This window comes from Babylonia areolata, chromosome 4, assembly GCF_041734735.1.
Source record: "Babylonia areolata isolate BAREFJ2019XMU chromosome 4, ASM4173473v1, whole genome shotgun sequence".
In the NCBI taxonomy this organism is placed as follows: Eukaryota; Metazoa; Mollusca; class Gastropoda; order Neogastropoda; family Buccinidae; genus Babylonia; species Babylonia areolata.
The window spans coordinates 51,044,827-51,072,610 of record NC_134879.1 but is presented as its reverse complement, the minus strand read 5'-3'; the positions used below and the strand labels follow the sequence as shown (position 1 = coordinate 51,072,610).

Here is a 27,784-nt window from a genome sequence, read left to right as displayed (position 1 = left end):
TTCAACATTTACAACCAACTTTTATTTAAAAAAAATTTAATTCACTACAAAGGTGAACATACGTTCTTTCCAGTGACATCGCAGTTAGTCCATCTAGGTAACAGCCCCCCCTCCATCGGCTGTCTGAGCAGCGCTTGCATTACTGACTCAGCACAAGCCTTTGTTTCCTACATGTTTATTCTGAAAAACTTTTGACAAACAAATGTAATTTTAAGTCATACGAAGCCCTTTTTTCAACATCTACAGATTGATAACATAAAAAGTGCAAAATTAATACTTGCAGGAGAAACAAAAAATATGAAAATGCTCAGGCATCACATTATAGAAACAATCAAACGCATAACTTTGGTCTACTGATAACAAATCTTGATCATGTATAACAAAAAAGTGGGCAGCAGTTCTGTGATCTGTAGTGCTGCTCAGTGCACTGGAGTAAATGAAATTATGTCCACTATTCAATCTTGCTTAATTCTGAATCACTATCCTAACAAAACATATGCAGACTGCCAGTCATAAACGAGAACAATCTCTCAACAACCACTGCACATCTTCACACCAGCCAGGTATATTCAGTATAATCTTCCTCTCTGTTCTTCCTCCAAGGACTTCTGTATAATATGGTCACAAGACAAAAAGGGGAGGGAGACAGGCTTTCTTACTTCTTTCAGTTTTTACTTTTAAGCAACATCTTGATCTGCATTGCAAAGAGTTCTTTCTGAAATGGCTGGCTGGTGCATGGGGTGCAGAGACTTTTTCTCATATTAATCTCTAAAGCTATGATAACAGCAGCATTACAATTGGATTTCTCCTTTAAAATTTCACAATATTGTGGGTCTTCACACTTATCTGAACACTTGCAGCCTTTCAAACAGCAATCTATGAACATGCATTAAAATGAACTGGACGAAAGTGAAAAACGGGTATCACAGATAGCAAAACTGAAGATTGCACTGTTACTGATAGAAAGATCAATGCAGTAATCTGAATTGTTAAAAATCTATTAATCAATAGAGTCTGGATAAAGAACAGACATTTTGGTGGCAGGAGAAGCAACACAGTTTGTTTCTACATTCCTGAAAGAGAATAAGGAGCACAATGCCAGGAATGATTTCCACACTCCAACACAATGAAATAATCTCAGTGCTGTTTTTGTCCAGCAATTCAGACACAGACTTCACAACAACAAAAAATTTTAAACACATTTCCACAAGAATGTTGGACGAATAAATTAAATCAGAGCATTTTGGGCAGACATCTAATTCAATTATCCAAGAACTAAACAAACTGAGGATATTCATATCAGCCCGGCAACCAGAACGAACAGCTGCTTACAGAACAACGTCACTCGAAATTACAAAATCTGAGAAACATTGTGCAGTCCAAATGTAAGCAACGACTGGGTATGTCCACACACAACCAACACAAACAGATCAGTGGTCAGCTCCATAGTATAGCTGCAGCACCTGTCAGGTTAGCAACAGCTGACACACCCTTTACTGAACCCTTGGACTCACCGTTCTTTGTTCTCAAATTTTGCTATTTCAGGGCAACATTGTATGTAAGAAACTGTAACAGTTTCATGTGGAAGAGAGTTATGCAACTTCATATTAGTCTGAACTACTTTTACACTTTTCTTTTGTTTCCAGTTTGACAGAAGAGTGTCTAGGCCTCCTTTCTTGGAGTATGCTCGATATAAAAATGGTACTTTTACAATAAACAATAGTTGTAACTTATTTCTTTCTCTTACAACAAAACAGAAGTGACAATTACAACACATGTAAGAAGATAATTTGACATACATTTTCTAATTTGATCTGATTAAAATGAATATGGCTACTATATTGATAAATATAAGCTTCATGAAATTTGTACATTTGATAACCATAGTTTTTAAAAAGCCCAACACAAGCAGCATACATTTTCTGCAACAGCAAATTCCTCACAAAACATAATTAAAAGAAAATAAAACCATAAAACCCTCCAATGTCAGAAAAAGCAGAAACCATGGGTTTCTCTTTGACAAAGACAAATGACAATTGCACACAACAGATACTCTAACGTAAATTGTTTCTCATTTGTCTGATTAAATTGAATATGGCTACTATATTGATACATCTGAGCTTTATAATATATAAATGTGTGTGTGACTGTGTGTACATGAACATACTTAAAAATTCTTTACACAAGCAACTTAATTTTTTTTCAAACTAACAAACTGTTCACAAAACATACAAAACATTTGACAAAAATTAACAGTATACTCCTCCAATTATCTTTGAAAGAGACCACAGAGCATCAATGGATTGTTTTCAAAATTTCAATGGGAAGACATCAAAGATTCCGAAACAAATTAAACATTTGTGTAACTTACAATTACATCCCAGTTTTGGCTAAGGTGCAGATGAACACATACTGCAACTTTTTTGTCATATTTGTTTAAAAGTATAAACTCTACTGTGTCAAATGGGTAAACCATGTTTACATCAGTTGTTCTATGAATCCCAAGAAAAAGACGAGAGAAAACAGAAATGATACAGGTAAACAACAAAACGCTTTTGATATGATATTTCAGGTCATGAAAACACCCGAGTTCTGAGCAATTATCACATACATTACATTTGATGATACATATTTTTTACAGTTCATTGTGGAGCACACAAGTATTCACTGATACATGCAGTCCCTGTACATGCATCAGTGTTCTGATTTCGTTACGAGAAATGCATTTCTTATTCACAAATATACACAGGATTATATTTCAATCTACCTCTCTTAGCACAAAGTCAAATCCTTTGCAGTATACACTTGTCAGATGGTTTGCTGTTTCTTTTTCGCTGTGAACTGTGGTCAGATGGAGGAAACCATAAATAATGTAAATCCATAGCCTTAATCTTTTCCTTCTGTTTAATCTACAGATTTTCTTATTCTTTGATCAAAATCATTTCATTGTGTAACACTGGATTCTTTTTTGCCTGTATGATGGGGTCAAGAAATGGCCAGACTCGATACAACAATGACTACAACTGCCTTTAGTTCTTTAGGGTGGCTAGGAAAAACACATCTGATTACACCACACACATTATGTAGCTGTTTCAAGGCAAACACATGCTACACTCAAGACCCTATAACTGTCAACATTTTAACACAACTGTCAAGGAAGAAATAATTCCTGTACTCTGTTGACTTGCTTTTCAAGAAAACAGTACAGTTGACTGCAGATAATAAAAGTATGCTAAGTACTCAAGCATGGGGTCATCAAGAACTTGGCCCTCTTCCGATGTATTCATAAAGCATAAAAAAAAGTGCCGGACTTTCCCAAGCACAAAGATGGCACAAATAAATCTGGGTATTCTCAATATTTAAATGATTCGGTAAATTCCAAAAAGCAACTTACCTTCTTTGCTTTCATTTTGATTAACTCTTTCACGGCAAAGTTTATATGTCAAAAACAATCCCCAGCACCAAATATTTTAGACTCAATGCTCTCGGTCACAGGAATCGGTTCAAGTCAGAACATCACAGTGGACATGTTCACTTCAAACTCAGTCAAGGTGGGAAGGTAAGATTTCCTGGCTGTTGCTGTCAAGCTTTGTTACAATAAGAAAAACCATCCCTAAACATGACCCCTCAATGTTAGTTAAAGTCACCAATGGCAATGAACTGTCTTGTCGACTAAAGTCACCAATCGTGGTGAAAGAGTTAATGGATGGGTCTAACCTTTCTGAAAAATGCACATTAATTTCCTCACCAGTAAAGCCACAAACAGTCTGGTCGAGGCTTCATCTTATGGAGTGGAGTGGAGTGATGGCCTAGAGGTAACGCGTCCGCCTAGGAAGCGAGAGAATCTGAGAGCGCTGGTTCGAATCACGGCTCAGCCGCCGATATTTTCTCCCCCTCCACTAGACCTTGAGTGGTGGTCTGGACGCTAGTCATTCGGATGAGACGATAAACCGAGGTCCCGTGTGCAGCACGCACTTAGCGCACGTAAATGAACCCAAGGCAACAAAACGGTTGTTCCTGGCAAAATTCTGTAGAAAAATCCAGTCAACAGGAAAAACAAATAAAACTGCACGCAGGAAAAATACAAAAAAATGGGTGGCGCTGTAGTATAGCGACGCGCTCTCCCTGGGGAGAGCAGCACGAATTTCACACAGATAAATCTGTTGTAATAAAAAGAAATACAAAAATACAACAACAACAACAAAAAAATATACGAGTACTGACTGCCAACCAGTAAAAATGGTCCTTTTTCTTATAACCAGTAAATGATCACAATATACAATGAATTCAGAACAGCTGTAGGGGACTGGTTATATATTACATCAAGCCTGGAAAACATCATGATGAAAGAGACACAGAAAAAGCACTGATATGGTTAAAAGGAAAATAAAAACCAGCACCAAAGACAGCTTGTGAATTTTTATACACTGCTTCAATCATATTGGTGAACAATAAACAAGACAGAACAGATAAGGTATTGCCATTACCGCTACATCAAAAAACATCTGTAATTACACTTGAAAGTAATGTCAAAAGATAATTACTGAATTACACCACAGTGGAAATAAAATACAACCTTTGAAGAAAACTATATATATATATATATCAATTTGTCATAGCATATAATAATAATATTGCATATGAAACGTTTCTAGATAAGTTTTGAAACGAGCTCACTTTCAGGTCAAGAACTATGCACATGACAACACACACACATACACAAAAAGTGTTCACAACATGCTAACCATCATGGCATGACAGCAATGCAAACTGCCACTGACAATCATCAGGCAGTGTCACACGGCACACACCGCTTGTTGACACTGCCGTCATAGGTCAGTGACCCTGCATGACATGTCATGGCAAGATGCTTCGGGACATGTTGTGACACTAACCGTCACACAGACATGAATTCACTCTCTCTCTCTCTCCTATTTCTGCTGCACCCCAATTTCTAAATCTTTTGTACAAGAGAATTCTTTTTCTTTCTTTTTTTTCTGAGTGAGAGGCAGGTGTGGGTGCACCCCAATTTCTAAATCTCTTGTACAAGAGAATTCTTTTTCTTTCTTTTTTTTCTGAGTGAGAGGCAGGTGTGGGTGCACCCCAATTTCTCAATCTCTTGTACAAGAGAATTCTTTTTCTTTCTTTTTTTCTTCTTTTTTTTCCTGGGTGAGAGGCAGGGGTGGGGGGTGGGGTTCTTCAGAAAAAAAATTCCGTCTTCAGTCTTACCATACCCTGTTTCCCATTTGATCAATCAATCCCATATACTTCAATCTCCAATTATCACATTTAAGTTGTTTGGCTTTCTATGAAGCTTGTTTCGAATAAACCAAAAAAGAAACTTTTTTTTAGTGTGTGACATATGCCACAAGGGGACATCTATCTACATTCATTCACAATCTCTGATCTAAAAAAACAAAACAAAATAAAAGAACTCGTGCATACTGCTACTTATCTCATTGATGAAAAAAAACAAAAAAACAAGGCACTTTAAACTATCTACCAAAACTATAACATTGGTGTCAACACCGTCATAAAACCCATGGAACTTTGATCACCAACTGACAACTACACCTCTTCAAAAAAGATACTAAAAAAAAAGAGACCAACAACACACAACCACAAGGAGGATTCTCGACAAAAATTGTCGTGCAGTAGAAGAAAACCCAAACTTAAAATGTTCTGTTCCTGAAATGATTCACAAGCTAAATGAATAAAACCAAACGCCAGCAAAAATGCATCAAAATACAATAAACCTGTCAACAATACACACCACTCCATTTTCAGCAGTGTAAAATCAGATCATTTCTTCACCTTTCAGAGAAAACTGAATTCCATCATCTTTCCAGTCATGTACCATGTAATTTGGAATGAGCAGTTTTCAGCTGATTTTTTTTTTTTTTTTTTTTTTTTTTTTTTAAAGTAATACGCTTCAACCAGTTCTGTGCATCGAAAGTGTGAGCGTGTGTTTGTGTGTGTGTGTGTGTGTGTGTGAGCATTTGTGTGAGTGTATGCATGAACTTTTGAGTATGTCTACATGTATGTGTACCTACAAATGTGAGGAAATAAGTGTGTGTTTGTCTTGTGGTGTGCGTGTGTGAGAGTGTGTGTGTGTGAGAAACTGTCTTGTTTATGCCGGAGACAGTCCTTCCAGTCTGGCCAGACCTTCCTTCAAGAACTGTTCATACTGGTAACTGGAAGGGTCCTGCAGCCTGGAACAACAGACAGCAATTGTGGGGTGAACCATAGTCCTGGGCTTGCCAGTCATAACTAAAAATAATTACTACAATGTTATCAACAACCATGTCTATAGTTCTTTTTCTCAAAATTGAACAATTTTTTTTTTTCAGTCTGAGGTGTTACATGTTATAAAGTAGTATCTGTAAACAGGGGTAAGAAAGAAAAATTAACACTTCCATCAGTTTCATCTCTTGCTAGCCACCTGAAAATGGGATTGTGACTGCTGACACAGTGGGGGTAAAAACAGTCATGCACATAAAAGCCCACTCGTGTACATCAGTGAACATGGTATTTGCAGCCCACAAATGGAGAAGAAGAAATCTTGTTAGTTTGCCATTACACTCATTTCAATATCTGATGCATCAGGTCCTCTTTCCATGCCCAATATCTTTCACAACTTTAAGTGGAACTAACACTGTTGGTAACTACTGCCAACAGCTTTTGGAAGGGAGACTGGGGCAGTGAAGGTAGGGTGAAAAGTGGAGGAGGGAAGTTATGAGACACACAGGCCCTGTGGTCTCTCCTGTTTTGGGGTACAGTATTGTTGGATAAGATCACTAAATGTGTGAAGTACTGTGAAGTACTGTGTTGATATGGCTCTGTACTGTACTGAAGCACTATGCCTGTTAGTCTGCTTCTTTTCTTAATATTTCCTGCAGCTAGGATGCAAGGCAGGCCCGACCTATCATACGCCACAAGATGTTGATCAGGAAATTTTAAAAAATCAAGACATAAAATTATTGTTCATGGATGATACTCTGCTGTCTAAATATCTGAACCCATAGCCCCATAGCATATGTATCAGAGTCAGATGGGACTAAACAAGCTTACAAATGACAGTTCAACTACCACAGGAATCAAACCCGTAACTTCTGAATCGCCAGTCTCTGGTGCTAACCAGTGCACCGGTAAGTTGCTCAATACACTAAAAAATGGTAACAGAAATAAAAAATAAAGACATCCAGCTGCATTCAGTTTTAACAATGATTAATTAATCTGATCCATGTTATATGAGACAAAGAGAAGCTTAAAGCAAAAGGTCTTACCCAGACTGAAATACAGTAGTTTCCATGTCCAGGAAATCATTGGCATTTACTTTGTGCACGATTGTCCCGTTTGGAGCAATGACCATCATCATCACAGGGAACTCGTACTCTGCATGTATCTTTGTGGCAAACTCACTCATACTGGGGTCACTCTCATCCTTCTTCAGCGCCTGAAACAAAAATATATATACATAAATATTAACTCTGCAGTAGTTGTAAACAGAATAGTATCATCTTGGTTTTCAGTAAAGAGAAGGCATCGCCAAGGCAATCCTATTTCACCCTACTTATTTCTTTTATGTGTTGAAATCTTGGCTTAATGAAAAAGAAATAAAATAAACTGATCTAAGAATTAATATCAACAATATGAAACATAAAATTGTACAATTCACCATTGATAACAGCAGCCTTTCCACTGTATGTGTAGTCAATGGTGTCTCACACCACATGCTCAAGACTTAACTGCCAACATTCACTTTTTGTTTGAGACTGGCCAATCGCCAATCATGCAGTCCATTGGTACCTTCATCCAACCAAGTCCAGTAAAATTTGTTGCAAAATCCTTCATCAATGTCAATTTTAATATCAACTGAACACTGTAAAATCCTTATGGTCGGAGATCCACTATGCTGAACATTCACACAAAAAAGTGCATATGGCTTAGACAAAAGTGCACAATAGGAGCGAAGCTTACAAAAACCAGCCACAGAATGTACAATACCTATTACCGTAAAGTTTGGTCTATAAGCCACAACTTTTTACTCCAGCTTCAACCTCTGCAGCTTATACAATGATGCAGCTTATTTGAGGATTTTAACAATCCCGGGAGTGTCACATTCTCGTCTATTCTTAGCTGCCATTCAACTCACCAAAATCATGATTTCTGTCCATGAATTTTTGGATGAGCTTAAGGATAGTGTGCTAACTGTTCACGTTTTATAAATCAAATCCGCACAATTTAAAGCCTTCAGATCAGCATTCAGTTCTACTTTTACGGTACTTTAAATTCACCCATACAGGCAGCAGTCACACCCAAATGACAGATGCATTATGTTTTAGATTGGTTGATTTGTTTTCATAAAATGGAAAAGCGCATTTATGTATTTCCGAGCTCTCACACTGCTATCACCTTTGTACCCTTTAACCAACTGAGTGCCTGTAAGGTGTCAGCTGACGCCCTGCAAAAAGTGTTGCCATTGTGCATATAAAAAGTCCACTGACATCCTGCATATGTACTGATTTTCCCTTCATTGGAGTTTGGTTCATTGAACATAAACAGACTCTGAACATAAGTTTAATGTTTCTGGATTATTAAATATTATTCAAATGAGCATATGTCAGGCAGAAAACCCTTTTCTTCTTGATAATAATTTACTCCCTGGACCACTTGGAATGTGCATGGAAAGGTGGTTGCATCATAAGCAAAAAAAGGTGTTGAAAACTTTGTCAAGTAAAGAAAGTGGTCCCAGTCAGCGGATTTACACCGTTTTGCAAGATGTGCTTATGATTATAGATAGCTACAATGATGGAGAAGGATCTCTCTTGTCTGATGATTCACTTGAACATGAAGGTGAATGACAACAACAGTGATGAAAGTGACAGCCCATTTGATGCAAATTCAGTCCGTCTATCCAATCAGACAGCGTTTTTGAGCAGGTGACTATGACTGACAGAGTGCATGCAGAGAGCATTGGAAAAGCAGAAGGGGAGTGACAGGAGTGATGTACAACAGGTCTAAAACCAGTCAGAGGGTGTGGAAGTAGGTATGGCAGATGGACGTCAGTGTACTGTTATTTCAATGCACACTGTCAGAAACAGACAACCACCAATGTTCCATGATTTTCATGAAAAACAGGGTTGAATGTGCACTGGTCATGAAACACATACTTTTAGTTTTAATGCTTTTTGTCACTGAATCAGACGGTCGACTTTTTTGAAGAGGAGGCAAGCTGGATATACAGCAGATAGTTTAATTGGCCTACGTGCAACCTGAAGGGAGTTAGTGTCATCAAAGAACTTCACCCTCTAACCAGGGAAAGATCTTAGCTGTCCAAAGGCTTGCCTGCTCAGTTTCCGAGAACATGATTGACTTTTTATGTTGACTGTACTAACGTTTGTGATTGTAGGGACAATTATTCACTTACAAAGTTACATATCTACACAAGTTGTGATTTATTTCCATAACCTTACAGCCTGTTTTAATTTCCTCTACAGGTATAATCTGACAATAGGCATGCTATTTCCAGCTGTATTTTAATTGTTTTCTTTATGGATGCCATTCTGTGAATGTGAAAATAGATTTTTTTGTTGCACAAAAAAATCTTCAGTTTCAAATGTATTAACAGTTATCTACAGTCAAACTAACTGAGGGAAAAGTCCAGATTCAGAATCTACATTCCTTTTCCTTCATAAAAGTTTGCTTTCTTTCTGTACCTACCATCATAGTTTTTCTACTTTTTAAAAAGACTTATTACCCCTGAATCCTCAAAATTCCCTGGCAAGTGTAGACAGCAACTGTCTCTAACTGGTTAAAAACTTTTTTTCCATTCACATCAACAGTCATTATGTACATGTCACATTTTTGCAACTATTCTAAAAAGTTTGAAAAAAAGAGAATGATATCAGGATAAATTTCATTTGCTTTTGGTACTGTGGACAGATTGTGTAAAAATGCAGTTTGAGTGGGCAGACTAGTCCATATATGCCACACTACATTTGAAAAAAGTGATGGCTGGCAGATAAACCCTGAGAGACTACTGTAGATTTTGTGTCTGTAATCACTGGTGATGTGTGTTTATACATAACTTCATGTTATCAGCATAATCATGTAATCTTTTAAGTCAGTGCATGTCTTGTGTGATACGGATTGTAATTCTGTGTTTTATTTCTCAATACATAGACTTTGCAATAATAATATTCAGCACATCTAATGACTTATGGACTTTTTCCATTTCCTTCAAAGAGGCTTGAAGACCATGCTCTGGACCCCACCCCAACCCTCCAGACCCTCCACACACACACAGACTCTCCTTCACAAAGACAAGCATTAAATGCTTTAAAATGCAATTATACATAATGACAGACTAAAGCAACACCATCTGCACCACAAACAGAAACACACACACACAGAGCATCTGTTCACTCAAGAGAAGGAAGACCCCCCACCCCACACAAACAATTACCAAAGCATACCACAACCACCTCTCCAACACACATACTCTGAGAAACTGCACCAAAAAAGAACACAATTTCACAGAACATCAAACCCAGCGTCCCCAACCAGCTCACCTCCAAGTCAGCCACCAAGCACCAGGTGTTGACGAAGCGCTGAGACAGAAGGTGGACGACCTGCGGACCCTCCAGCGATGTCTCGCGGAGGGTCCGCGCTGACCCTCAGCAACTCTGGTCGTCCAGCGCCCCCCACAGGAAGATGGCGTGCAGGGGCTTGTTCTCCTCCCGCGACAGCTGCACCGCCCGCGTCAGGTTGTGGTACGACACCTGTAACAGTTCCTTTCATCTTGATGCCCGTGACTAGTTGTGTCAACTCACTTCATACTGCCTGTTTGCTCTCTGTTCCTTTCACCTTGATGCCGGTGACCCAGTTCAGTCAACTCACTCAGTACTGCCAGTTTGCTCCATTCCTTTCACCTTGATTCCACCATAAATCAGTTCTGTCAACTCGCTTCATACAGCCGATTTGGTCCCTGTTCCTTTCACCTTGACGCCAGTACCTCAGTTTTGTCAACTCACTTCATACTGCCTGTTTGCTCCGTTCCTTTCACCTTGATGCCAGCGACTCAGTTTCATCAACTCACTCAGTACTGCCGGTTTGCTCCCTGTTCTTTTCACCTTGACACCAGTAACTCAGTTTTGTCAACTCACTTCGTACTGCCAGTCTGCTCCCCTGATTTTCCCCACAGGGGTTAGTTAAAATTTTTAAAAATAAATAAATAAATAAATAAATAAATAACCAAAAAACAAATGTTAGAAGTTATGCACTGAAATTCTACAAACTGATCGGTAACACATTTAGTTAGGGACAAAATATAAAACTTCCTTCCTTCTTATGATATCTTCCAGAGACATGATGAAAGTATCCATAATTTTTGTTCGAAATTTGTACACACTGATGAATGAAAAATTAATCCAGGAGAGCACAATGAGTTTGAAAACAATTTGACTTTAAAAGTTATAAAGCCCCAATCAGGCTGCTTCATCTGCAACTGTTGTCTACTTTGTGACTGGGAAGAAACTGAGTCAGACGCTATTGCTGACACACACTGTTCACGTGAACCAGTCGTCTCAAAAATTACTCTCTACTTGCAAGCACAGCAACATACTCTGCATTTATTGGTTGCAGTGGAGATGGAAAGATCAGTTAAGATATTCTTAGCTTATAACATCATTATGCAAATTTGGAGCCTGTCCAAAATTTCAAATGTTATTAAGACAGTAGGGCCTCAATCAGGGCCAATCATCCGGAGAGAATTAATACTGAACAATTTGCTGGCCAAAACCAGGGGACCATTTAAGCAACACACTTGTCTTCATACTTACTGAGTTTCAGTTTCTCAAGTACGAGTCACTGTTCAATCAATGTATGCTACACTACATCTGCTAGGCTGATGCCTGAGCAGCAGCATAACCCAACATGCTTAGTCAGGCACTGAATGCATACACATGTTGGAGTCGACCGGAGGAAGCGAAGGAAGTGGGGAAGGCGTCAGGTTGGCGTTGTTAAGAGGGCCAGAAATAGAGGGCCCAGAGTGTCCGCAAATCGATTTCGATCGCGCCATAATTTTAGCCCGATAAGCTTATCCCAATCGAACCATATAATTATGTGACCTGGTTCGAGACAAAATTTGACAAAAAACAAAAACGCCAGAGAATCGACAGACAGAAAATACGAAAAAACTTAGCCGTACGGAGAGCACAGGAACAGGAGTCATAATGGCTGCCGGAAAAAGAGGGCGCTAGCTAGCGGGACAAAGAGGAGGTTACCTACTTCTGGGAGGTTATCGGCCGTAGTTTCGTTTTCTCCGCAGAGGCGGATAGTAGTTTGCACAGGCAGGAATGTCAGACCCCTGCCGGAGTCTGCACTAGTTGGGTCACGGTTAAGTATGTGTAATTAAAACATGTATTACTGTACCTGTTTGAGTGGATTTCTTATGTATTATTTTGCCAAAGGACAACACTCTTGTTGCCACAGGTTCTTTTTCAATGTGCCAAACGTGCTGCATACAGATCCTCAGTTTATCGTCTCATCAAAATGACTAAGATGCTCAATTTGATTTTCCAGTCAAACGTGGGTGAAAGTTTGAGACTGGATTTGAACCCAGACCCTCAAGGACACTGTACTGTCAACTAAGAGTCAACTGTTCTGCTATCTACCTCCTGAGACTAAGTGACTCAATCACAGTCACTCAGATTTGTAATACAAGATCTAAACAATCTGCTGGCCACTTAACTGAATTGCTCGTCTTATTTCCAAAACAAATGTTAAAACAAACACTATTCTAAAGAATACTTTTTATCACCAAAATGCCAACACTGAAATATGTACAATGCAGAAATACCCCAACCCATGCTTTGAGATCCACTGGAAATATGTACAAAACAGAAATACCCCCACCCCCATGCTTTGAGATCCACTGGAAATATGTACAATGCAGAAATACCCCAACCCATGCCTTTCACAGTGGTGTCAAAGCATGCCAACCAATCGTATGTGCTAAAATTGCTTGATATGCTTTTCAATAATTTCAAAATGAAAATACTTTCTCTGGCAAGTGTATGTGTGTACACGTACATCACAACAGAGAAGTGAGTCTTTTTTGTCATAAATATGTGCATGTGTGTGCACGCATGTGTGTATGTGCACTTGCTTATTTGTGTGTGACTGTGCGTGTGTGCATTATCACATGAATCCCAGACTGTTTCAAAAGCACTGACCGTTTTAAAAGGATAAAACTCTATCTCCACAAGACGCAAGACGTCCTCTCTGGAGACCTCAGAGCTCCACTCTATCTGGTCAGGGGTCTGCACAACAGGTGACTTGGGCTCTGCGGACTGGGTCTCTTCCAGGGACACAGGGACGTAAGAGGGCTCCTTCACTGTCCACTCCATCAGGGGCATGTAACCAATGTCCACCTCCATACCCTCCTCCCCCTCGTCCATCCCCGTCATCCACTCCATGTCTGTGCAATGTACAAAACAAATTATAATTCATGTACGTACATAACAGAGTCCAAAATATCACAGAGAGAGGAGGTAGACTAAAAATAGAAAAACAAAATGAAGGTATTCATTTCATCTTTAGTTCAAAACTGAACATCACACATCCAGTTGTTCAGCTGTTCATAACATTGATGACAATTAGGTCCCAAGTGGGAAATACTCAAGATGTCAAAACTACAACTGTCAGATAATATATGGTTTGCCAATGCTGAATAAGGAAAAAAGAACACATTTTGCATTTTGGTTATGCAACAGCAAATCAAAGAACCAATAATGAAATGAACAAGATGTCCAAACTGTAAAAATCAAGAACCATGAAGTCACATTAGGGTTTTGATGGGTTTTATTATTGTTGTTGTGGTTGTTTTAATACAACAGTGGAGTCCAAGTCAATTCTTTGTGCTTATGGTAAGTTATGTTCTCTAATCTTTCCATTCCATCAGCACATTTCTCAATATATTTATATTTAAGAATGCTTCAGCCATGACAACTTCGGAGTCCATACAGGAAAAACTGAAAAATTTTGATGCCATCAATGACCAGAAACATGGTCTAGATGCACAGTTTTGGGACTGAAATGCTGGTTGATATTCTCAGAAATAAGAACAGTTATGTGTATCAAACAGCAAGTTACTGAGCTCTGTAAGCAGGATGTAAGAATATTTGTATTTGTTTTTTTTGTTTTTGTTTTTTTTAATCACAACAGATTTCTCTGTGTGAAATTCAGGCTGCTCTCCCCAGGGAGAGCACATCGCTATACTACAGCGCCACCCATTTTTTTTGTATTTTTTCCTGCATGCAGTTTTATTTGTTTTTCCTAACAAAGTGGATTTTTGTACAGAATTTTGCCAGGAACAACCCTTTTGCTGCCATGGGTTCTTTTACGTGCGCTAAGTGCATGCTGCACACTGGACTTTGGTTTATTGTCTCATCCGAATGACTAGCGTCCAGACCACCACTCAAGGTATAGTGGGGGGGGAGAAAATATCGGCAGCTGAGCCCTGACTTGAACCAGCGCGCTCTGATTCTCTCACTTCCTAGGCGGACGCGTTACCTCTAGGCCATCATTCCACTCGTCACTCGTGGAAGTGTCAACCCTAGCAATCTCTCTCTGTCTGTCTGTCTGTCTCTCTCACACACACACACACACACACACACACAATACAACACAACACACACAAGAAAAAAACAACAAACAGATAACAACCCACCAACATTCAGCCTCCTCTCATTCGGCACCCTCATGTGGAAGTACTGGACATGGGAACCATCCCGAGTCATCACCAGATCCCCAACAAACTGTGCTGGCGTGAACCAAAATGGATGCAGCGGTGGCTCGTTCAGCTGAAACTCTGCATGCATGCTGCAACATCACAAGAAGAATCTTCCATTTCCAGAGTTGGCTGAATGGTACCTGGAGTGACAGCTTCATTTTGCAGGAACATGAGTTGTTTTTCAAAACCAAGCTTTATATCACACTGAAACAAACACTACTAAATACTGCAAAATCCTTTACAAAACTATTAGATATTGCAAAATCCTTTACAAAGCAACTGAACATTGCAAAATCCTATGACCAAACAAGACATTAAGTGATAAAGCCATATATCAATTTGCACTGGTTTGTTCCTGTTCATGTTAGCATTTGGGATTTTATCTAATCCCCTTTCACATGTGACAAGTATGTGTAGACAATGGCAAAAAAGCATGGCATCAAACAATGGTGACATACACTCTAAGCTAAAACAACTCTACTTTCACAAAGAGAAATTTGTGATCAAATTTCTGATGAGAAAGCCACATCAAACACACCAAACAGAATTTTTTTTTTTTTTTTTAAATAAAAAAATACAACCACACTTTAAGACAAATTCACAAGAGAAAAGATACAGAAGACGAAATACATGCATTCATACACATTCATGCAAGCACACACACATACAGACCACCACACAAACACATGCAAACACACAACAAAGGCACAGGACTAGGGAAACACTAAAAGGAGACTGTTTTGAAGAAAATGCTAATGAAAAGCAACCCAAATTTCAAGAGAAATTACCTGTTCTCCTAAACTCTTTCAACACCAAAAGCGACTTCAGTTGACTAGACAGTGCACTGCCATAGGCAACTTCTGTCGGCATTGAGGCATCTGTTGATAAGACCATTTTTTACATTGTAACAAAGCTCAACAACTGCAGCCAGTTCCCGCCAATAGATCAATGACTAACCTTTGCCCCCTAAAGCAGTTGGAAGTCTACAAGTCCTTTGTGTTGTTTTGACACAAACCGAAGCCTGTGACTGAGAGCATAGTTTCTAAAATATCTGGCGCTGGGGAGTGTTTTTCATACAGAGAGTTGGCGGTGAAAGAGTTAAAAGCAAACTTTTTGATGACATGCAATAAATTCTTCATTTCTTATGCTCCCAATACTCTTCACTCACTGTTTCCTCCCAAATAAGGAAAGGAGATATGGCAGGGGACAAGGAAACAAGAAGAGACACACACAAGAGAAGAAAGTGGAGGGGGAAACGAACAACACAGATCATCCAACCCCAAAACAGCTGCTGAGAGAAAACACTTCCCCTTACCGGAAGACAACATGCACGTATCTGTCGTTAAAGGCTTGCACACAGGCCACGGTTCCCCTGGGAGGGAAGCGCATGTCAAGGAAGGGGTGGTGGTGCATCATGCCCAACAGACGATAAAGCACCCCCTCCTTGCCCTTGGGAACTTGGGGGTAGTAACGGCTGCTGGTATGAATGCCCCCCGTCACCTGGTTGTTAGCGCTCTTACTGTATGGGAGAACGTGATAGGGCTTGCCCAGCGGTATGTCCTCCATGTTTTCAGGCAGAAGGGACTGGAATTCGGTCACGCCAAATGCTGTGTACTTCCGAATGGGATTGGCCCAGTTCCTGAGTCCGTACAAGGTGTCCTTTCCATTTACCTGTGTGGGCAAAAGAATCAACAAACACTAGACAAAATGCAGCATGCCAAAACATCATGCGACAATCTGAGGTAAAAAAACAAACATCATTAACATGACATGTGCACCTGTTGTACTGGTCATTAAAGACAGCAAAATTAAACATGCATGGCTAATATAAATTTGACGGACTGATTGATTGACTGTCTGATATGGATACTTATATTGTGCCTGTCCTCAGTCAGAGACTGAGCTCTAAGTGCTTTACATACACAGAGTCATTTGCAAAATTGGCTGCCTACCTGAGCAGAGCAGACAGAACTGCCACTGGGCACTCATCATTTGTTTCTTGTGTCATTCGGACAGGCTTCAGTCTCGCAAACTCTCTCTCACACACAAACACATGCACACAACAACAACAACAGTGTAAGAGTGGATTTTACTACAAAATTTTGCATTGGGCAACTCTCTTATTGCTGCGGGTTCTTTTATGTGTGCTACATGCATCTATACTCGTGACCTCAGTTTATCATGTAATTTGAATGACTAACATCCAGACAACAACACAAGGGCTTGTTTCAGTTTCAGTTTCTCAAGAAGGTGTCACTGCGTTCAGACACATCCATATACGCTACATCACATTTACTTGGCAAACGCCTGACCAGCAGCATAACCCAATGCACTTACACAAGCCTTCAGTGCATGCATATATTTGTGCATCTGTCAGAGTGGATTTTTTTCTACAGAATCTTGTCAGAGGACAACCCTTTCTTTGCCATCGGTTCTTTTTCAGTGCACCAAGTGTGTGGTGCACACAGGCACTCAGTTTATCATCTCATCTGATTGACTAGACACTCGGTTTGACTTACCAGTCAAACCTGGGAGAAAGACCAGGAAGGAATCGAACCCATCACAGACACAGACAGTGGCAGAGAAACATCTTAACCATTCTGCCACCTGCCTCCTCAAGGTCTAGTGGAGAGAAAGAAAATTCTGGCAAGTGTATGATTTGGTTCCACACACTCAAGATTCTCTGGCTTGCAATGCAGATGCATTTCATGGTCCATTTTCTTGACATCCATCTGATTTCATCATGAAATTCTTCAATTATAAATTGGACTATATGTAGTAATTTTTTTTTTTTTTTTTTTTTTTTTTTTAAATGTGCTCTGTTCATGCAATTCGTAGGTGATTTCTTTTTTCATTCAAATCAGTTTCTTGACATGGTTCAATTTACATCTCACTGGAAAGATTTAGAACATATAACTGTTTACTTCACAAACAATAACGGTCATTTGCACATGTTTATGAAGGTTTAGAACACCAAATCATCTGAACTCTAGATCTTTCATGATTATATGTATAGTAAGCATATATTCATATAAGCGAATAGACAACTGGAAAGATTTTATTAACTGAAAGGGTAAAAAAATTACTTCTTAGGAAGTAATCTGCATATGTTTCTGGGTGTGTAGATATATATATGTGTGTGTATTTCATTGCCATATGCATAATACATTCATGGGTGTTTTTGTGTATCCATTGGGAGGGGGGTGGAAGGGGCATGTGTGCTCAAACATGTGCTGCATTGTTTGAGGATTATTTAAGTCCCCAAGTCAAAAGAAGGCAGGGTTTAATGGTGTAGGGTTGTTGTTTCCAGACTTAAGAGATTCAATTAAAGTACTCTTACATATCAACGTAAATGATATTTCAAAACACAGTCCTATATCTGTTCTTTATAAACTCATCTGTATTTGATCCTCCATGTGTTCTCAAAACTATCTCTTTATGGCTCCTCATCCTCCTCCAAAAAGTTTTTATTTTGGGCGATTACCAACAGAAAAGTTAAGAACTCAATTACATTATATTACCATGATCTGTCAAAGTAGCAGTTTTCCATGACAAACTATTAGCTCACAGGCAAAGTATCAAAAGTTACCATTAACCTAAATTCATATATCCTGACTGAATTACCTATGGCAAATATGCCTCTGTGATGTTAAACTGTCTGTGATTATCATTTAATAAGATCCCTATTTTTCTCAAACCATGGTATGAATAACATTTCTGTTTCTTCTCGATCTAATCAAACTCAGAACATACAGAAGAAAGCAAACACACACAAAAAAACAGACATCATTAACAATAAGCTAATGCAAACACACTGAACCCCAAATAGTATCAACTTTTTACAGCTGATTACAAGCAATCAACACTTTTTTATCATTAAGACAACAAAGTAAGTAACAAAGATTTACAAATAAATCAACCACAGAAAGAGAAATATATTTCACTGTATCCACCACGATATTAAGCAGTAAGTAATAGTGGGCCGAACAGTACAGGAAGTACAGGTAAGTACTTTGTTGACATTGCCCTTCACTCAAGGCTCTTCTGAGTTACCCGAGTGTGGACACAATATCAGATTACACTATTCTACATCTAATGAAAGCATACTGTTTGCTTTACCATTAGTGCTTCATAATAAATTCATAATTTGAATGACTCCTCCGTGTGTGTTGTGCTTGTGCATGTGTGTGAGACTGATGCTCATGAACACCCCCATGTGCGCCAACACACACATCTTCCCATAATCAGCTTTTTTTTCCCCTAGTTTTATTGTATCTGATTTATGAAACCTTCGCCCCCTTTTCTTTTTTTTTCTTTTTTTTTTTTTATACTTTGACTTGCTCCTATCTATAGTTAGGGAAGAAGACAAAAATGACTGCAGGATTCTTCAAAGACAAAAAACTAAAGTTTATAAAAACCTTTTGGGTGGTAGTTGAATCCTCTTTGTTTTTACACGACGTTTCGGACCATAGGCCCGTTGTCAAGTGAAGAGAAGAGGACAGTGTGAATAGGAAAGCCTATAAAAGCCTACAGAAAGTAGTGAGATGTCATCACCCTTTCCTCACATAGGCTTTCCTATTCACGCTGTCCTCTTCTCTTCACTTGACAACGGGCCTATGGTCCGAAACGTCATGTAAAAACAAAGAGGATTCAACTACCACCCAAAAGGTTTTTATAAACTTTAGTTTTTTGTTTTTTTATCTATAGTTATTTATATGGCTTAGTATACCAGAGACGAATGACCAAGTTTTTATGCTGCAAACCAGACATCAACGTCATGGGCACCAAACTTCAAAACATTATCCGATTCTGTACATTATTTAGACATTAGTCTGTGGGCAAACTACAAACTAATCAAATACTGAATCTGTGCAACTGATTCAAATCCTTCAGCATGGCCCTGAAGATAACAGAAACATGTGACATGTTATATAATGACAAGTCTACAACACGGAGTTTTCAAACAGAACGTATTACTGGTACAGTGGTAGCTCAACACTAAACTCAAAGTAAACAAGCACATGATTTCTCTTTGCATATGAAATATATCAATGCATATCAATTTAAAGCATGTTAAGTTAGCACAGAGAGCTCTAGCAACAGAAATAATAAAAGAAAAGAAAAGAAAAACCATAGCAAAATTGTGTACTAAAAAGGCACACTGAAATACTGGCAATCTGAGCAGCCCAGAAACTTAGTAAACATTGTGTTTGAGATTAACCTTTTCATAAAAATGTGAACAAAATTTATGCTGAAGCAGAGAAGGTAATGTCAGCTGGCATCTTAACTCTTCAAATGTACACAAGTGAAATGCACACACTCTTCCATGAAAGCTGATAAGACTCATTCAAGGACTCAAGTCTATGCCATACAATGCTTCATTTCCTAACCATACACTCTCTCCCTATACCAACAGTTCGAGCACCTGGCTTTTGGTTCCAGGTGCATACATACCCAAACTACAGAATATACAAGTTAGCAATTACAGAAAAACACACCACACATAAAAGGAATACTGCAAATAATCTTTATAAAACTTTTTTTTTTAATATCCTAATACAGCTCTTAGCTCTGCTGAAACAAACAGATTTTTACATTAGACAAGCGATAAAGTGAAAGTAGAATGCTCAATATCAAATATGACAGAATTCGAAAAATGGAGAAGCAGCAGGAGCTATGGTACTTCAACCCTGACAGAGATATTGTGTGTCATTGACAGAATGGTGAAGGCATCTTCTGCATGCATATACACAAGGTGGTTTATGCACAGCAGGTCTGCACATCTCTTGACATGGGAGATCAGAAAAATCTCCACCCCTTACCCACCAGTCTGAGATTCGAACCTGGGACCCTCTGACTGAAAGTTCAATGCTTTAACCTCTTGGCTGTTGCGCCCATCTTGGAACCAGATCAGACAGTATGGAGCAGTCCCACTTAGGATGGTGTATTCTTCTTGGATAAATAAGTGTGCACTTCATAAAAATCTGAATGAAAAAATATATACAGTGCATGAAACAATAAATAAGTCAGCAAATATAACTGATATCATCCTAAAATTAATGATTTGATATGAGTGTTATAGTGTGCCAACACTTTTTACATGAGCATTCTACAAGAGAAGAAAATCTGAGTCAACTACCCACCATCACCCTCTCCCAATTTCCCTGCATGTATTCCCCTCTCCCCACCTTGTTCTTCTAGGTCCTACTCTGCCTTCCTCCTCTGAGTCTGGTCAGTCAGGACAATGTGAAATGATGTTACACACACAGATAAGCAGTTACACATGATAGAAAAAAAAGGTGTTGGCATTGTTAGCATCAATTACAATACTATCAGAATCAGTGCAGAGAGTGAAAATAATGATGTACCTTGCTGTACAGGTAGAACATGCAAGCTGTCTCGCTCTTTCTTTCATACACATGTTTACATGTCATGCAACATGTGCACATACACACACTCTCTCTCTCTCTCTCTCTCTCTCTCTCAATAATTTGTCTTAAGAAAAATGTCTAAGTATAAACTGAAAATCTTAGATGAATTTATAACTTATAGTGATAATCTGATTTGTTCCAGTTTCTGACAAAACTTGACAATTCTTACATGTTCGGTTTGACTTCTTGAATTTCTGTTCTATTCTTCCTAAAATCTATACAAAAAGTAAACAAATTAAAAAAATGTCTACTCTTAACAATAACATACTGATGATTTCCTCAAGCAAGCAAAAGACTATCACAAGCTGACCTCAGAGACAGACAACAGTAAAGGTTACTGCATGGCTCAAATTAAAAACAAATAATCAATCGATCAATTACATTTTGAAATACAAAAGAAAAGTCTGTCACTGACAGAAAGTACTGTAGTGCAGATGGAAATTTTACACATTACATGACAAAAGTCAGCAGTATTTCTGAAAATGACATAATTGTGTGCCAGAAGCTAAACTTTATAATACATCTGTATACAAGGGAGAATAAAAAAGTGGGGGAAAAAAGAAGTAAAGTCAATTAAGACTCACCAGAAACATCTACAAAATCCACCACTAGAATCATGTCAGAAGTGACACAAGCATCTGGGCATCTTTTCACAATAGAACATACATATTTGAACACGGACTATGTTGTGACCTTGACCTTTGCCAAATGACACTTAAAACAGGGTGAGTCTGATGTAAGTATTAGTGAGCAAACTTGCAAAGATGAAGGGAAAAAACTAGCATTTAAGGGTAATGTAAGCTGTGTGAGCTTGCTGAGACAGTGAAAAACCTGGGTAGCATCAAGTCATACATGGCAAGACATGGACTCACAGGAGGCATCAGAGTATATCTGGTGTATCTGAAGAACAGCCTCAATACTTTCAGGCAGAAAGCTCTCCACTGCACATAGCACAATCAGTGTCACTGTGCGGTGAAAAGCAAACAAATCAATATTCCTCATTAGTGATTAACTGCTGGCTCACTCACAACCACAAATAAACACAGTTGTGCTCACAAGCAAGTTCATTAAAACTGAAACAGTAAAAGCAAGGAAATGTTCAAAAACAAAACCAAACCTATAGGAACAGTAACACTGTACTCCATGAGAATGCAGTAAGTTGAGTAATGGCAAAAATACAGCTGAAAACATTGCTAGTGACATTCAAATTACAGCTTCATGCATTATAGTCATGAATCAGATTTTAGACATAAGTGGATAGGTTGTACACTGATAAGTTCAATGAATACATGTTCAGTCAAGCTGTAGTACACTCATGATCACTGAAAAGGGTATAAGACAAAGAGACTAAATTCAAAACATTCTAATAATCAATGGGTGAGGGTGATGAGGAGGGGGATAGACCAGGAGCAGGGGACACCTAATGCTAATTATTGACTTGATTATGCAGTATTCTTAACCCCAGATTAAAATTTGCACAACTGCAGATTCATAATTTCAAAAAATGATAAAGTAAATATCAGTTGTTTTTTTAAGACCCCATACAGAAAGGAACTGGCAGTTTAATAGTTTCATTCTTTTTAAAGACCCTATGCAGAAAAGAACTGGCACCTGAGTGGCAGTTTAGTATTGTTATGTGTATGGGGTCAGAGTGGACATGTGCATACACATGCGTGCATGTGTTAAATTTCTATGACCAAAACCATAACTAGATATTTATCTCAATTCTACTTCTAGCATTCAACAACTTTACTATCAAGAATTCACTTCAGCATGGAAATTACAACGGTGCTCATCTTAATCTTGTTGAGAACAATAATAATAATAATAATGGATACTTATATAGCACACTATCCAGAAATCTGCTCTAGGTGCTTAAAACAATGAAACAAGCTCAACAGTAAATTTAAGAAGCAATATCAAAAAGCAAATAATGAATACAGGCATGACCATATTAGGTCTCAAACCCTGTTCCTTCCTTCACTTCTTCCAACAACTTGTTCAACCACACCCAATAATCATAATCAATACTAATACTGTGAGTAATAGTGATACCCTAGTAGATTTTGTCCCTGTGAATAAACCGAAAAAAGTGGTTTCTTTCCTTAAACTGTTTTTAACAAACAATATTCATTTTCTAACATATCAGGATGATGCTCCTTTGCTTAAAAATACAAAGACAAGAAAAAAAGACCCTGGACAGCAGAAAGACCTCTTTCCCCCTCCAATACACCCAGCTGATGTGGAAAAACACCCAGGATACACAATACAGCCATGTGAAAAACAAAGTATGCTTTTCAGTGAATCAACAGTAACTTAAAGAACTGGGGGAAAAAATATTACTCTTGAAAGACAGAACATGAAATAAAAGTGGAAAAAGACAATCTCAACAAATCAGATATCAAAAGCCTAAGCACAAGACAATTTCAGTTCAATCTTAGAGTTTTGACAACTAATACTCAAATAGACCATCACTGGTGTCATATCATATATATATATATATCTATATATATATGTGTGTGTGTGTGTGTGTGTGTGTGTGTGTGTGTGTGTGTGTGTGTGTGTGTTTCACACACACACATGCAACAAACGTGTAAAGCCCAATTTTTCAATGACAAATCTCACTTCTCTAATTTACTCAATATTATTTTGTCCATTTGCCAGCACATTTCACACACAAAAGAACTTGACATGCAAATGGAAAACTTGCAAAGACCTAGAAAAAAAGTACATGACTTTAAACCCATGTTGGTATGTGCTGGCAATCCACTGGCTCAGTATGCACACCACAGCATAAGTGGATGAAGCAAGTTCTAGACGCTGCCTGCCAGAGCTGGTTTGATTGTGAGAAAAAAGACGCCAGTTACATGTTTTCTTATCTTTTGTTCTTCCACGAGTTCCAGACTAAGCAGTTGGCTGCCTGGCATGTTGAACAATTAAAGAGGGGTGGGAGAAAATCATAATAAGACAAGGCAAGCAACAGATCAGCTAACTTCACTATGATTAGACAGACAAATGAACTAAACAAATTGTTCTACAGATTCAATATGCATAAAAACATACAATGATATATATAGATATCTATTACAACATGTATCTATTATGCTAACAATATCTTATGCAGCAAATATCAAACCCATTCAGAGGAAAGAAATTTACTTTTTCACACTTATACACTGAACATCTCACGACTGTTACAAATAAAAATCAAGTATTTTGTGATTCTCTAATCCTTTTCTAAACCCTGACATTGTCATTGTGAAAGGATGACACTGACACTGTGACAGTCATTAGAAAATGATAGAATCTTACTTTTCAATCATTTCAATGTTCAGCCTTTTTAAGCTCAAACACGCAACATGTTATTGTATCCAGATCCTTTACATTGACAAACCTGTCTATCTGTTGACTATGAAAATGATAGAATCTTACTTTTCAATCATTTCAATGTTCAGCCTTTTTAAGCTCAAACACGCAACATGTTATTGTATCCAGATCCTTTACATTGACAAACCTGTCTATCTGTTGACTGATGGATGCTACATAAAAGATGTATCATCTGCTTTGTAGTTAATAATGAATACAATGTTACATCATTAAGCACTGCCATAAATTACTATTTAAATAATATCAAAGAACTGTAATAATTTTCTGAACCTGGCATGAAGGTTCTCTGTATCAGTGTCTGTGCATGTGGTAGTTTGTGTGTGTGTGTGTGTGTGTGTGTGTTTTGTTTGTTTGTTTGTTGTTGTTGTTTTTTTGGGGGGCGGTTGTTTGTTTGTTTGTTGTTTGTTTGGTTGGTTTTTTTTTGGTTTTTGTTTGTTTGTTGTTTGTTGTTTTTTTGTTACGTGTCTTTTTTCTTTTTTTAATTGATTTTGTTTTTGACTCACTTGTGTAAACAAAGTGAGTCTATGTTTTAACCCGGTGTTCGGTTGTCTGTGTGTGTGTGTGTGTGTGTGTGTGTGTGTGTGTGTCAGTGTGTCTGTGTGTCCGTGGTAAACTTTAACATTGACATTTTCTCTGCAAATACTTTGTCAGTTGACACCAAATTTGGCATAAAAATAGGAATAATTCAGTTCTTTCCAGTCAACTTGTTTAAAACAATATTGCACCTCTGGGATGGGCACAAAAATTTTTTTTTAAAAGAAGCCTAATTATATGCAAACTGCATTTACTGTTATATTTATATTTTTTGTATTCTCTAAACTTGGCACTTTGACCTCTTATTCTGACACGGAGTCATTATTATAATTTTTTGTTCAAACAGGAACTTATTTTGCTAAGCATGGAATTTTTATTTATTTTGCAAACGTTTTGGTGCAGACAGTAAAGAAGGGAAATTACTCTGTAATTAATGCTAGGGGACTAATTTATCACAAGTGAGTCTTGAAGGCCTTGCCTCTCTTGTTCTTTATATTTTGTTTTGTTTTTAGGGGAAGGTGGTTGGCATTACAGCAATCATGGGTGTCTAGAAAATACTTCTTGCAGTGAGCACACTGCTATCAATGGGCACACCCATTCCATACTTTTCAGGCCTATCACAGTTTCTGACACTGTTAACCTCAACCATAAATTTGTAAGGTATTGCCTGTGTTTAATGAGCAGCAGAGACAAGAAGAGAGGTGATAGTGGTGTGGTGGTTTTATCCCTTTCCAGGCGGCATATTAAAAAAAAAAAAATCATGCTTACTATCACAGTTTTTGAGTGTAAATTTATGTCTTCTCTAGTGTGTATACAACTAAGGGGGGGGGGGGGGGGGTGCGCTTGTGCATGCATGCATGCTTGTGTTTGAATTTGAAAAGTGATGTATGACATAATTATTAACTGTATCAGTGTTTGTGTGTCAACATGTTAAGTGATGATTTACACTGACTGGTGAACTGACTAGAGTACCTAATAGAGGAAAACATTCTTGTGCAGGTAAATCACCATTTTGTAAATTCTGAAAAAGCAATCACAAACAAGTGAAAAACACTGAAGGGTAGTGGAGTTTGGGGGATACATATAATGGTATATAAGAGCATAAACCATTAAAATTTAAACCAGTCAGTAAAACACATGCCAGTGACTAAGAGATCTATATAATAAATTCCACCCATGTTTAAATGGATTAACAGACTTTACCCGGCAACAGTGTTAATTCAGAGTACTATGATTTAAAAACTTACACTAGCTGTCAAGATATCTTCCTTGGTCATGGTTTCCAGCTGCAGAGGAGTGAAGTTAGCATAGACTACCAACAGTTCTTCACCATCCTTGGGACTGTATTCCAGGAAGGTCTCCATTGGCATCACCTACACACACACACACACACACACACACACACACACACACTGTGAAGATTACTCATACACACACATATGCACACACGTACACTCACATCCAGTTCAAGTTTAATAATATATGACATACTATTTTGTGGTTTAATTGTTGATGCAGTGTGTACTGACTATACTAGCCTGTACATAATGTAACAAATTCATGCCACATATATATATATATATATATATACATGTGTGTGTGTGTGTGTGTGTGCGCGCGCATCAATATGTGGTTCAATCAGTGTCCTGTTTGCACATATATACATGACTGAATGGGTATGTATAAATCCATAAGCATTTGTGTCATTTTTATCTTAGTTTAATCAACTTTAAAAAATAATCTCACAAAGTTATTTCTAATATTACTATTGATTTATTTTAATTGTATGTGTGGAGAAGCAGTGTTGACAAGCAAAAAGAGGTCAAGCAGTGTGTGTGTGTGTGTTTGTGTGTGTGTGTGTGTGTGTGTGTCTGAAAATGAAAATTGCAACTGTTTAACTTTAAAGTTTTAAAGAAGGGGGGAAAAATTGTGTCGTGTGTGTGTGTTTGTACCTTATGTAAATGAAAATTGCAACTGTTTAAAGTTTTAAAGAAGGGAAAGAAAAAAATGTGGCCAACTTACCTCTTCAACATTTTCAGATAAATTCTTCAAGTGCGGAATGAGTGGTTCAAACTCATATATTGAAAGGTAACCGTCAAAATTTCTGTCATAACTTTTGAACAAGTTCACGCCTCCTTTGCCCGCTCGGTCCTGAACCTCGTCCATCCACTGGCCTATGTCTGGTTTCGCGGGCCAAGTGACTACCACCACCAAAACTGCCAGAGCACCAACAATAATGGACATCAATGTGCCACAACCACACAACCAGTAAGGTATCTTAATAACAAAATAGCCTTGTCTTCCTTCACGCTGGTTTACAAGTTGTTTATTCTGGCCAGCTCCATCCGTCGTATCACGGTTCTCTGTCTCCATTCTGTTTTTGTTATCACCGTGTTCAGAATCTGTCGTCTGCTTTGTTGCCATTTTCTTGTCTGCGCTTGCTATCAAACCCGCTTCTAATACAGGACAGGACAGGACTCTACATGTTACCGATATTATCGCAAGCGTTTCTTTTTTCACCTGTTACTGGTTGTTGAGTTCCGGGTGAAAGAGCATTTTAAATACCTCACTGTTTGTATTTGAAAGCGCCGGAGCGTGAGTGTGTGTACGTGCCTCCTGTCAGCCTCCGCTGTTA

General features: G+C 38.2%; 1 protein-coding gene across 2 annotated transcripts; it reads right to left on the bottom strand.

Annotated features, from left to right (window-relative positions):
- Positions 1 to 27,784, bottom strand: LOC143281285 (selenoprotein N-like). Of its 2 annotated transcripts, XM_076586417.1 has the most exons (9): positions 27,172 to 27,784; positions 26,397 to 26,522; positions 22,101 to 22,169; positions 16,113 to 16,468; positions 14,735 to 14,886; positions 13,239 to 13,483; positions 10,575 to 10,784; positions 7,287 to 7,456; positions 1 to 6,212 (listed from the first exon to the last, which is right to left on the bottom strand). In XM_076586417.1, exons 1-7 carry the CDS (start codon positions 27,571 to 27,573, stop codon positions 10,680 to 10,682), a joined length of 1,455 nt encoding a protein of 484 aa, XP_076442532.1. In that variant the 5' UTR covers positions 27,574 to 27,784; the 3' UTR covers positions 1 to 6,212; positions 7,287 to 7,456; positions 10,575 to 10,679. The 2 variants fall into 2 exon arrangements, with proteins under 2 accessions (XP_076442532.1, XP_076442533.1); XM_076586418.1 differs by lacking the exon at positions 22,101 to 22,169.

Coding starts and splice junctions, on each gene's coding strand:
- LOC143281285 (XM_076586417.1), bottom strand. CDS start 27,573: ATGGCAACAAAGCAGACGACAGATTCTGAACACGGTGATAACAAAAAC. Junction 22,170..26,396: donor AAGATATCTTGACAGCTAGT/GTAAGTTTTTAA, acceptor TGCTATGTGCAG/TGGAGAGCTTTCTGCCTGAA. Junction 13,484..14,734: donor TGAGAGGAGGCTGAATGTTG/GTGGGTTGTTAT, acceptor TACATTGCACAG/ACATGGAGTGGATGACGGGG.